Here is a 12,239-nt window from a genome sequence, read left to right as displayed (position 1 = left end):
CTGGGCTTCTTTGGCGAGATGATTGCTTTGCCTGCTGAGGTTAGTTTTGGGAAGCGCTTCACTCCAGGTTGGTAGCTTCTTTGGAGACTTGTGATAACCCTGTCATCAAGGTCCTGTGAGAACGGGAGAGGCAGTTCCTACCTTGGGAATGGAAGATTTTCTCTGCAGTTTGCTGAGGCCCAGGAGGGGCGCTATTCAAAGCTGCACTGCAAAGGGAGCAATGGACTCTGCTTCTCTGCAGTGCAAAGGGTGTAAGGGACTCTGCTTCTCTATTTTTGGAAGCAGTGATCTGTTCACGTCTCTCCCCAGTGGGCTCCTAAGGGGGCAGGCGTGTGAGTGGACGCCATCCGAAGACAGCACTTGACCTCGGGTGGAAGCCAGGCTCTTTGCTTGGCTTCTCTTTCCTCTGTTCTTGATGAGAACCACCTTTGCTTGAGGAATTCTGAAGCGCTGGTGACCCCTGGGGTATCCGGGAGGATGGCCGCACCCCTTCCTGCTGATCACCCAAACGTGGTCTCCCGTCCAGCCCTGGCTGCAGCCTCCCAGTTCCCAAACTGCACTTTACATATCAATCCATGCTGCCTGATCCCTGTGGGACCTTTGAGGGCAGGGATGGGGTCTAACACCCGTAGGGTGCTGCCACTCCAGCAGGCGTCGGTTCAAGGCCTGAGCAGCACAGGGACATGGACCCAGCCACGCTGCAGCAGCTCACACCTCTCTGCGGTTCCCTCTCACTTTTAGATCGGAAGCCAGTTTCTACACACTTGCCTCTCGCTAGAACGTCCTCCTCACCGGCCGAAGAGGAGAAACTCATTGAAATCCTGGAACAGCTGGCTCAGACATTTAAATAGGCCAACCCAGACACAGTGCGGTACCAGAATTGCCTTAGAAGATACCAGAAGGTGCGGTCTAGGACCAGTGAATAAGACCCCACTTCAACTTCCCCTCGAAGACGTTGTGCCTTACAGCGAGGCCTACAAGGGATGGGAACTTTTATTTCAAAATAACTACTACCGAGGCTGTGATCAGGCTCACCTTGAACTCCTGCAGCAGGTTCTTTTCTTATTTTAAGTCTCATTTATTCGAGAATGTGGTTTTCTAAAGAATTCGAAGTTTGAGATGAACCATCATTGGCAGTCTTAGGGGACGCAGGGGTGGGGGCAGCAGGAATGCCCCCCTGTGAACTCCACTTCCCCTCCCTTTCTCAGCTCCTCCAGTGTCAGAGGCTGGCGCTGTGCAACCCCCCCCCCCCCCCGCTCCCGACCCCAGGAGAGGGCTGGACACTGCCTTTACTGTGCGTGGTCCCAGAAGCACAACATAACCAAGGGACGATGCATATTTACACAAACAATTTAATGAGGCCTAGTTTACATTTGCTTAAGATTAGGAGTGGCTTCAGTAATGCATCATCTGGCATTCTGGTACTACACTTTGATAAAACCTCTAATTTACACCATTTTACCTCTTAGTGACTCCAGGAAAAGTTGTAATAAAACCAATGAGCAGATTTAGAATACATCTACATACATTCTTGGTGTCCATGGTGGAATAAACGTAACTCATCCCCCATAGCAGAGGAAAACCCAGACGGCTGCAGCTTCTCAGTGGTCCTGGAGACACTCTGATCCAGGGCTCATCATCAGCCAAGGACCACAAGGAAGGGATTTTTCTGGGTGTGCCAGCCTGAAACATCAGCATCTTTCTGACAAAAGGAGGCGCTATCAAGCAAGCACCAGCTCCGTTTAACTGCATGCCTCCTTTTCTGCAGGAGGATGATGGGCCTCAGCAATGCTGGGTGTGGGCGACGCTGTGCTGGCAGCACCAGGACGGGGCAACCCAGCCACCCCCTCAACGGTGAGTCCATAGCATGCAGGTCACTTGGTGCCTTTGCACCTATTATTTTTCTTCTCCATAAATGAACCTCACAAGTTTTAAATGAGGCTTTCCCTGGCAGTGTTTGCCCTGAAGTCATTTCTCCTCACTGGAAAAGTTTACTAAGCACAGGAAAAAGCTGACTTGCATGATGAAGGAAAAGGGCTCCAGGGCTTGAGCCCGTGTGCTGTGCTTAGACTGTGGTGAACAGGGCTCATCATCTTCACCTCCAAACAGCAGCTCTCCCTGGCATCTAGACAGCAGGTGGAGTGGTCTGGAACCTCCCCCTCCCACCAACTGGGCAGAACCCACAGGGCTAAACAGCACAGCAAGGTTGTCGGTGTGTGTGTGGCCACATGTAACCGTGATGGGACCATAGCTGCAGAAAGGTTTTCACAGAGATTTATTTTAAACCGTGGAGGCAACTCCGCATTGAGAGTTGTACATTGGTAATGGCTACATGTATATTTTGGTTAGAGGAAAGCACAGTGGGAAAGTGAGCGGAGTAAAAACATTCACAATATTCAGCAGCATTTGAATGGGGGCCTGGATACAGATGTTTCAACATCCTAGGAAATTCTTGCTCATTACCACCTAATCACATTCAGGAAGTCAATGTCAGGACTGGCAGGGAGTGTGGCAAATGCTGAAGGGGTCCAGCTAGACCACACGGGAGAAATCTGTTCCAACGTCAGGCTTATTACATTCTCAGCCTGACCCCCTGAAGAATCTCCTCACTTCAAAAAAAGAAAGAAAAAGATATCCATACGGTAATATGCCCACTGCAGCCAGGTCCAGACGTGGGCTGCAGTCCGGTGGATGTAGAGAATGGAAGATCCGTGTCCCTGGTTAGAAGTAGAGTGGTAGGCAGGCACTAATGTGGGGCCAGCACCTTCCCTGTTGTCCAGTTAGTAACAGTTTTTGTACATTTCATATAAAGATTTCCTTTTGCAAAATGACAGTACCTTGAAAAACAAAGTCATTTAAAAAGCAAGGCAAATGGTATAAGACACAAATCCATAAGAGTACAATGGTTACAAGTGACACTAGTGTTTTGGTCCATACTTCATACTGGCATATACTACTGACGTAAGGCTGCCATCCACTAAAATGATAAAAAGAGTGTGTATATGTGAAACATTTTTCAAATCATTTTCCCTTTTTTGTGAGTGACAGCTCACCTTCTCATGCATCCCCGAGAACCAAGGGAAAAAAGAATCATAAGTAACAAGGTCAGATTCTCAATCTAACTTTTCAGCCAACCTGCAATTCTTGACACTTCCAAGAAAGTCAGATACTCTTCTTGACTTGTAAAGGTAAACATTTTGAGGTATCTATTTTTAATGAGATGGTACCATGATTAATTTCCACCCTTACCATCTTTAAAAAGAATTTTTTTTTCCCTACAAACTCATGAAAAGAAACTTCACCATCTTTTCCCAAAACCAAACCTAGCAGGCTCTAGATGGAAAAAGTCCAGAAAGCAACTCACTTGATATGATGGAAGACAACAAAGGCATGTGGTGATAGGCTCTCCATTATCCAAGGGAAGCCAGCAATATGCGGGCAGGTCACTGGTGATGGGCTAGGCATGTCCAATAATAAACGAGACTCAGGGAATCAGAGAATCACAGGATTGGAAGGGACTTTAAGAATGATGATCAAATTCATCCCTCAAGCCTTTAATCTCCCTTTCAACATCTCTGGCAAAGGCTCTACACTGTGTGTTAAAAAAATTCCCTGGTATGGGACATGCAAGGAAGACATCCCATTCCAATTTAGGACCGATCTAATTTTTAGACACTGCTTTCATGTGTTAAACCTAAGTAGGCTTCTTGGTGGAAAGGAGATAATGCTTAAAGGCAAAAATACAAACCACAACCCTGGAGGGTTGACGTGGTTCTTGGTTAAGAAACTGAGCTGAAGTTTAAACAGGAATGCAGATGTTTCTGGACTCAGTTTTGGACATAGATCTTTGGGTCCTACAAGGAAAAGGCAAATGATGTGATAGCAAAGACAGGCGCTGCCATGCCCCTGCACGGTGTTCCTGCCTCCACAGGGCCAGGTCTCCCAGACAGACCTGTACCTGAATTGACTTAACTCTCTGCCTTCTCGTTGCAAGTGCCCCTGTAAGGAGGACCTCCCACATTGTACTGGAATCATCTGTGACTTGCAAGAGCAGGAAGTGGAGGGCAGCAGCTGCCTGTGTCTGCACCCAAACACTCGGCACCGCCTGTCTGTGCAATGCCACACTTGACTAGAACAATCCCCTCCTGCCACAGGGCCAGGGCTTTCCTTTTCCACAGTGGAGCAGCTGAGCCCCACACACCTTTGGCGTTAGTCTGTGAGTCCTTCCTGGTTGCGGGCCGTGCACTAATAGTCTCCACCTCCTCCTCTCAGACTCCAGTGAGAGGCTGTGCACCCAAAGATCCAGAATTAGTTACCCTGAGTCACCTTCAGTTAATAGTTCTAGGGATTTCCAAAGAAAAAGAAACTGATACTATTATAATATAAACTAATAGTAGCATTGACTGCAGGAGGAGCCTCTGGGGAAACCCCTCGCGGTGAGCTGTGTGCTGCTTTCCTCTGAGGCCAGGGAGCAGCAGCATCTGATAGTGATGAGCTCAATTCCGGGATGGCAGCTGAGCCACTTGGCTGTTCTCCGGCAGCTCCAGCCCACTTGTGATCCCTGGACACACCACACTGACTCCAGCTCTCAGGCCTTTGTTTATGCTGTTTCTGAAGCCTGGAAAGTCATTTCCATTTTTCCCCCTTATGATTCACTCCTCATCCTTTAACACTGAGCTCAAAGTCCCTTTCCTCTGTGAAGCCCCTCCTGCCACACCTGCTGGGTTAGTGGCACCCTGGCATGCCTCTATCATAACCACATTGCACTGAAAAGACCCATTTACTCACTGTGTGACCTCTGCCCAGCCTGAGAATGGGCCTCAGACACCTTGCACTGCCAGTGCCTAAAGCCTGGTGGCTGGTGAGCGCTCAACACGGTTGACATGAACATTCAAATCTCAGGGATTATCTAGATAACTCAGTGTTCAACGTGAACTTAATTTCTGTGTTTTCCAATCAAGTTAATAAATATCTGTCTTCGTACCAGGAAAAATTCAATATTATTTTAAAGGAGAAAAAATAAGAATGTATTGGTAAAATGCTTTCTCTCACTTCGAAATATCTTAGCGAACAAGAACACTGACATAGAATTAAAATTCTATGAACAGCCATAACCAAAGGAATCTCATTTAGTGAATATTTACGTCCAGTAACTGCAACCCACACTTAGAGCTATCCTTTTGCTTAAAAACAAAAATTTGGGCCTTAAGAAGTGATTAATATCAGGCAAAAATAAATTATACTTTTATTTATTTATTCAGGGCCTTGCTCTGCTGCCCAGGCTAGACTGCAGTAGTGCAATCATAGCTCACTGCATCCTTGAATTCCTGGGCTCGAGTGATCCTCCCGCCTCAGCTTCCTGAGTAGCTGGGAATACAGGTGTGTGCCACCACACCCAACTAAGTTTTGAATTTTTGGTAGTGACAGGATCTTGCTGTGTTGCCCAGGCTGGTCTTGAACTGCTGGGCTCAGCAATCCTCCCACCTTGTCCTCCCAAAGTGTTCAGATTATAGGTGTGAGCCATGGCACCTGGCCTATACTTTTATAAAATGAATCTCAGAAAATGAAAATGTGATATTCCATAAGGGCAGTGCTGTAAGCCTGGGAATCGCAGCCAAATGGGGCAGGGTGAATTTTAAGTGCCACTGGATTTCCATTTCAGTTTTGCCTCTGGGGTGGTCTGAGGGGAATGTATAAGAAGGAATTTATGTGGATGAAGGCAATAATTACCTCCCCCACCACAGGGCCGGAGCCAAAAAGTGTCATATATGCTTTCAATAAGAGGAACAAAGCTGGTTCCAGAGAGCGCCCTGTCTCAAGGTGCTGAAAGTCTCTCCTCCCATTCATGCCATTACTAAGTAATGTTCAAAAACAGCTATTCCTTGAACATTCTTTTAGATTCTCTTGTTTACATCTCAGCCATATCTAACTGTCCCGTATAACTAATGTGTTTTCTGCTTGGAACACTCTAGATCTCTGAAGATCCCTTCCAGTTTTGTGACTTTATGATTTCTGGAATAATTAAAACCAAATGAGAAACACGTTATGGTGGATTGACCCCATACAAAATGACATAAGATTCCAAATGCTTAATCTCAAACCATTTTGCTATTGTGAAGACGCACTCAGGCAGTAATGTCAAGTAATGTCATTCGTTTGGAGGAACCAAGAACATGTGGTTGGTTTTGCCCCATCAGGTAGAGAACAATGCTGCGTATGATATGTGTAGATCTGCCACTTTCTCAGCGCAGGCATGTTAGGCATTATTTGTAAGAGCTGCTATATGTTTAAGTAATAGAGCAAAAATATATGTAAAGTGCAAATCCAACAGGGTAAAACAAGAATTATGAGAGTTCACCTAGACAGAACAAGAGCCAAGTGCTGGCGCCAGCTTTTACTCCTAAGGAATGGAGCCTCCATTTCCATAAAATGCTTGGAAGACACCCAACACCAGCACATATTTCTCTACAAATTACAAAAATGGGGGAGACACTTAATGCAAAACTCAAGAATTCACAGTATTACAAACACACAGTTGGTTTGCTAAACGCATTTCACCAAATTCAAGCACCCACACAGATGAGAGAAAAGGAAAGAGCAATGGATACCTTGACATATCTGTGGTTTTCTGATGATGATTCTCAACACCAGTGGGCTGTGAAGTGGCTTCAGCCTCTGAGTGGCTCTGTGGGCTGGGAGGGAGAAGGTAGAGTGGCGTGCAAGGTCACAGGCCAGAGCGACTGTAGAGGACATATGTGATCTGACGGGGACACTCTGCTTCCTGAATGAGGTCTGAACGCATCTAGACCCATCTCAGAACCCATACAGGCTTGCTGGGCGCCTGGGCCTTTGCTGCCCTAATACTGTGTTCCTCTCTCTGCCGGCAGGCCAAGCTCAAAGTTTAGGAAGGGAAAATTCAGCTCTATTACTCATTTCCAACACACAGTCCTATATTACATACAACTTAGTAAGTGGCTGCAGCTTCTAGTAATAAACTACAAAATAGATATTTGAATATTTTAAATTTAATTCCCTTGTTGAAGTTCTCTCAAAGAGCAATCATGCAGAAAAGACTCAAAGTAGTTACAACAGTTTTGACTGACGCAAGCAAGGGTAGTCTGGACCAGGGCAGCGAGGCGACAAGTGCTAACAGCCTGTGCGGGGCATGCGTGTGTGCCTCTTCAGAGCTCCGGTCACATGGGCTGAGCCGGTCTGATGGCTCAAGTGACAGCTTCCATGTACCGTGGCTGCATGGGGCACATGCACTGGTCCTGCTTCCCAATGCTGGGGCAGCAGAATCACCTCTAGCAAGGCCCCATCCCAGGGAAACACACGTAGGGGCAGTACCCGAGGACAGCTTGTAGTACTTCCCCCTAGTTAGAGAAGTAATAAATGATTGTGAGGGCAAAAAACGGCTTTCCAGGAAAAGAGGGAAAATAATAGGGAGGATTTCAATTTCACTCCCATGTGTATTACTGCCAAAAAACCTGTAAAATCAGAAGAGAGCAAGACACTGTGGGGTGGGGCTTGGGTCGGGAAGGACAAGCAATTGGCCTGTGATCCTCAAGAGACTGGTGAGCTCCCTGATGCTCCTGACACGTGAGGTTGAATGAGCTGTGCGTGTAAAGTGCTTAGGAGGGGCAGGCACCTGGCGCAGGCTTGCCATTAATTTTTATTCTGTTTTTACAGGTGAAAATAAGATTTTTAAAAGGGACTTCAATATCCTGAGCTGCATCACTACACACAAGAATATTTCATTTTCTCAAGCTTGACTGGATTCCCTTAGAAATAAGAGTTCTTCAGGTTCACTTTCTAAAGTCCTCTTTTCCATTCCCACAGAAACATAGCCTGCGCTGTAGGTACCATTCTGTCTCGGACCACCCACATACCGTTTTAGTAAGAAAGTGTGCAAAGTGTTCTGATGAAACACATTAGGATAAAATGTTTAAATATCTAGTTTTTAAAGGGATAGAATACAGAGGGCGAGGAATACAGCAGGATTACAATCTTGCCGTAATGAACCTGTTCAAGTTCAGAGATGATGTCACACAGAAAAACACAACTTAAAGACACCTATTTTCAGAGCATGTATGGTGGGGGTCCCCAACCCTGGGCTGCAGATGGGTACTGGTCCATAGCCTGTGAGGAATGGGGGCACCCATCAGACGTGAGCAGTGGGCAAGCAAGCGTTACTGCCTGGGCTCCGCCTCCCATCAGATCAGCGGTGGCGTCAGATTCTCACAGGAGCAGAAACTCTATTGTGAACTGCGCATGCGAGGGATTTAGGTTGCGTGCTCCTTATGAGAAGCTAATGCCTGCTGATCCAAGGTGGAACAGTTTCATTTTGAAACCGGTCCCTGCTGCCAACAAGGTTGAGGGCCGCTGATGTAGGATTTTGTGTGTGTGTTATTTGTTTTCATTGTTACGAGTGAGGGAGAGCTGCGTCAAAAAAGCTAAAACATAAGAGGCTCAGGAGGCTCCAACTGAATTCTAAATGATCCAGGCACTGATCGTTGAAGCTCTGAGTTAAAATAATCTACTTCTGTGATAACCATGGTTGGGAGCAGCTTTCTCACAGCATTTTTTTTTTTTTTAATGTGGGAAAGACAGAGGCAACTGAGGCAGAAACACAGTCTTTTCTACTTCATAAGAACGTGAATGAGGCAGACATTACAAACAAATCGCTCTTCAGGCGATTCCAGCAGCTGGCTGGTGAATCCACATGATGAGTTTCCAAATCTCTCCACTGAGGAGGACATGAAAGCAGAAACACTGGGAATAAATAACATAAATACATCCCCTCCAGGAAAGGCAGAGAAGGTGCAGGTAGGTGCAGAGGGAAGAGAAGAAAAAGCCGCTGGCCATGTGACACATGTTGAAGTAAACACAGAAAGTATAATGACCAAAATACTCTGAGTAGATACTTCCCTTATTTCTCTGACAAAGCAACAAGTAAAATGGGGTGTTGAAAAGTATAAAAATTAAACACCCCACACAGATTTTTCCGTACACTCAAAACAATGCAGCACAGCCAGACTGTATAAACCATTTGTTAAAAAAATAGCTTCTTTTATATTGTATGAACAAGTTGGAAGAGTCCCCTTGCGAGTGCTCACTCGCCAGGTCCCCACTGTGCACATGGGTAATCTGCAAATTCATTCAGGGTCTTTAGTTTCTTTCTTACTTCTCACATGTCTGCTTTACCCCTCTGGTAATGATTTGGGTTAAAACAACCGTTTCTTTAGTAAATACTATCTTTCTGATTCCTGGGAGAGTCATCAAGACACGACTGGGGTCATATCCCACAACTGCAAAAAGAAAAAGAAGATACAGAATGAACTAAAATTGTGTTGAGGATAACAGTCCTTAGAACTGAATTCTTCAAGGAAATTTTTTTCATTTCACAAACCACCACATACTATACTAACATGATTTCCAAATCTGTAAAATATTTTTTTCATCAAAAAAGTTCAAATAAAGCTCAAAAACAAGACAATGACAGCTTGAAATTTTGATGCAGCTCATGAAGAATCATGGCAGATTCAATCTATTAATGGCTGAGAGGACTGGGAAGACAAGCTACACTGCAGATCCTCCTGTGAGTCACTAAAAGGGAAATGCTGCAGAGCACTGTGTTTACATCTGAGGCAGCATTCGATGAGCCAACATGAAAGCGACAATATAGATTTGTTCCACCCTCCAAATAGATTGAATCCATTAAATAACTCAATCCATTAACTGGACGCCAAGCATGTGCTGTGTCCTTTCCATTTAAACTTCCAAATCATTTTACAAGATACCTCGTTTTCAAAAATAAAGGACCTGAGGCTGCCAGAGTTTATCCTATTTTAATTAATTAATTATTTTGAGACAGGGTCTTGCTCTGTCACCCAGGCTGGAGTACAGTGGCACAATCATGGCTCACTGCAGCCTCGACTTACTGGGCTCAAGTAATTCTTGCACGTCAGCTTCCCAAGTAGCTGGACTACAGGCAGGAACCACCACGTCTGGCTAATTTTTGATTTTTTTGTTAAGACAGGGTCACACTATGGTGGCCAGGCTGGTCTTGAACTCCTGGGGTCAAGTGATCCTCCGTCTCACCTCCCAAAGGGCTGGGATTATAGGCGTGAGTCAACACACCCAGCCGCAGAGTTTATTTTAAACTTCCTCTCAAAGTCACGGAGATCTGGTAGCTTCCAAAGTGGGTTATTTTAGCTATCTCATCCTGCTGTGACCTCCAAGAATGGGTCAGGGAGGTAGAGCTCAGTGTGCTATAAATTCTCATATGTATTACTGTTTTGACTGCTACACATGTGACCTATTACAGTCTTTTTAGTCTGTCCCAAGTAGACTATCTATTCCTTGCAGGCTGGAGCTCTGTCTTATTTCTTTGTGTAGAGCCAGTGCCTGGGATGAGGCTGTGCATGTATCAGGTTTGTAATAGGTTCTCAAAAACACTCACCTTCAATGGTAACTTTTTTTTTTTTTTTTTTTTAAGAGATGAGGTCTTGCTTTGTTGCTCAGGCTAGAGTGCAGTGATGTGATCAAAGCTCACTGTAGCCTTCAACTCCTGGACTCAAGCAATCCTCCCTCCTAAATCTCCTGAGTAGCTGGGACTACAGACACATGCCACCATGGCCGGCTACCCAAGGATAACCTTTAGAACAGTGCCTCCCATGTTCTTGGTGCTCCTGTATATTTATATGAGGCCAAAGATGGAAAGCTTCTTAATAAGATGGCATCTTACCTTAATAACCTTGTCAGTTCCAGAAGTCAGTAACCATCCTCTGGTTGCATCGAAATGCACATGCACAATGTTATGTTTACTGTCATGGAAGGTGGCTGTGGGTGCACGTCTAGAAGGAGCAAAGAAAGCTTCTGAGGGGAAAAGGTGGTGACATATGAATGAGAGAGATCTAGGATGACATTAGGCTCTAAATTTTGGCCTCGTGGCTAAAACTGCTTCACTGACAGGAATGCTCCTCAGATCTGCCTTTATTCCCTGGTGACCAGTTATGATAAAAAAAAATACAAGAAATCTTATAGTCTTTAAAATGGGAAAGAGATGAAAATTTCTAAAAGTCCTTCTGGAGAATGTTGCTCCAATGGTGTCTGTGATAATCTCCACCCGAGCTTTTAAAACCACAGGGCTTTTGCTAAGTTTGAGCTCAGAAGGACTTGCCAGTAAAATAGTCTAATTAAAAAAAAAAAAAAGGACCAAGATAGTACTAAGTGTCCCATGATATTACTAAGTGTCATTCTAATAGGAAAACTATCCCCCTCCATTCATTTTTCCTTTTTCACTGGTATGACTGAAGACTTGGTTTTTCTATAGTATTCTAAAGCTGTAACAAGCAAAACAAAATAAAAAACAAACATCATTATTTTTTGGATTTTTAACATATACTTTTTTTTTTTTTAAGTAAGAAGACTTGTCAGCTGCCTAGGTGCTCTAGAGGCAATGCAAGTGCTTCCACAGAGAAGAGGCAGAAGAAACAGGCGGGAAAAGGTGCAGGGTGCAGTCTAGGAGACTGCTCTTATCATGCTTCAAGGGGCCCACTCCACTGCAGTGGGCTCTCTCAGGACAATTTTTTTCTTTTTCCTTTTTTCTATAGCTAAATCTGCAGGATAGATCTTCAGTATCTTAAAATGGTTACTTTAAATTTTTAGAAGATTTAGGCTTAACTGTAAGTCCCTTAAACTCTTAAAGTCTATGTCTTTAGCTACAAAATGAAGAATTAAAGTAGGCTATCTCTAAGGTCTCTTGCACTCTCTAATTCAATGAGAAAACCCTCATTAATTTCATCACGTATGATGAGTAGAAAATAATCAATGAACATAAATGCATACTTATGCAAGGGCATCTTATTTTATATTTGATATGGATAAATAAAACTACTTATGATTTTACTGTAATACAAGGTGCTGGAAGGATTGAGAAGACAAGCTACCCTGCAGATCCTCCTGTAAGTCACTAAAATTAGGGAAATGCTGCAGAGCACTGTGTTTACATCTGGGGGCAGCTTTCAATGAGCCAACACTAAAGAGATAACATAGATTTGCCCCCACACCTCCACAGCACACCAAGGGGTAAGTAACCTATGTCCTGGGTTACTGGGCAGGTCTGACAAGCAGCCAGCTGAGTAACTGGGCAACTGGGAATATTTGCCTCTTGGGTAAAGCGACTTAGCTCTTCCCGGAAAATGAAACCTTCTGGACCCATGGACTCACTCAACTCC

General features: G+C 44.7%; 2 protein-coding genes across 8 annotated transcripts in view; one reads left to right on the top strand and one right to left on the bottom strand.

Annotated features, from left to right (window-relative positions):
- DHRS12 (dehydrogenase/reductase 12) overlaps positions 1–12,239 on the top strand; it is a 48,908-nt gene that overhangs the window by 33,470 nt on the left and 3,199 nt on the right. Inside the window, exons 8-9 of one of the 4 annotated variants that reach the window (XM_063595779.1) lie at positions 1,769–1,854; positions 7,690–9,323. In XM_063595779.1, the coding sequence (XP_063451849.1) occupies positions 1,769–1,854; positions 7,690–7,693 (90 nt within the window). In that variant the 3' untranslated portion in view covers positions 7,694–9,323. Of the gene's footprint in view, positions 1–741; positions 1,054–1,768; positions 1,940–7,689; positions 9,324–12,239 lie in introns of those variants that run through there. The other 3 variants (XM_063595777.1, XM_063595778.1, XM_063595780.1) reach the window with 3 other exon arrangements.
- Positions 2,259–12,239, bottom strand: part of WDFY2 (WD repeat and FYVE domain containing 2) — a 186,551-nt gene continuing 176,570 nt past the window's right edge. For 3 of the 4 annotated variants that reach the window (XM_008962088.6, XM_003809795.7, XM_034936750.3), the window contains 2 exons: positions 10,748–10,856; positions 2,259–9,308 (listed from right to left, as the gene is read on the bottom strand). In XM_008962088.6, the coding sequence (XP_008960336.3) occupies positions 9,279–9,308; positions 10,748–10,856 (139 nt within the window). In that variant the 3' untranslated portion in view covers positions 2,259–9,278. The remainder of the gene's footprint in view (positions 9,309–10,747; positions 10,857–12,239) is intronic. The other variant, XM_034936749.3, reaches the window with a different exon arrangement.

The sequence above is a fragment of the Pan paniscus genome, chromosome 14 (genome assembly GCF_029289425.2).
Source record: "Pan paniscus chromosome 14, NHGRI_mPanPan1-v2.0_pri, whole genome shotgun sequence".
NCBI lineage: Eukaryota > Metazoa > Chordata > Mammalia > Primates > Hominidae > Pan > Pan paniscus.
The sequence above is the reverse complement of the archived record's forward strand: the minus strand, read 5'-3'. Positions and strand labels throughout refer to the sequence as shown.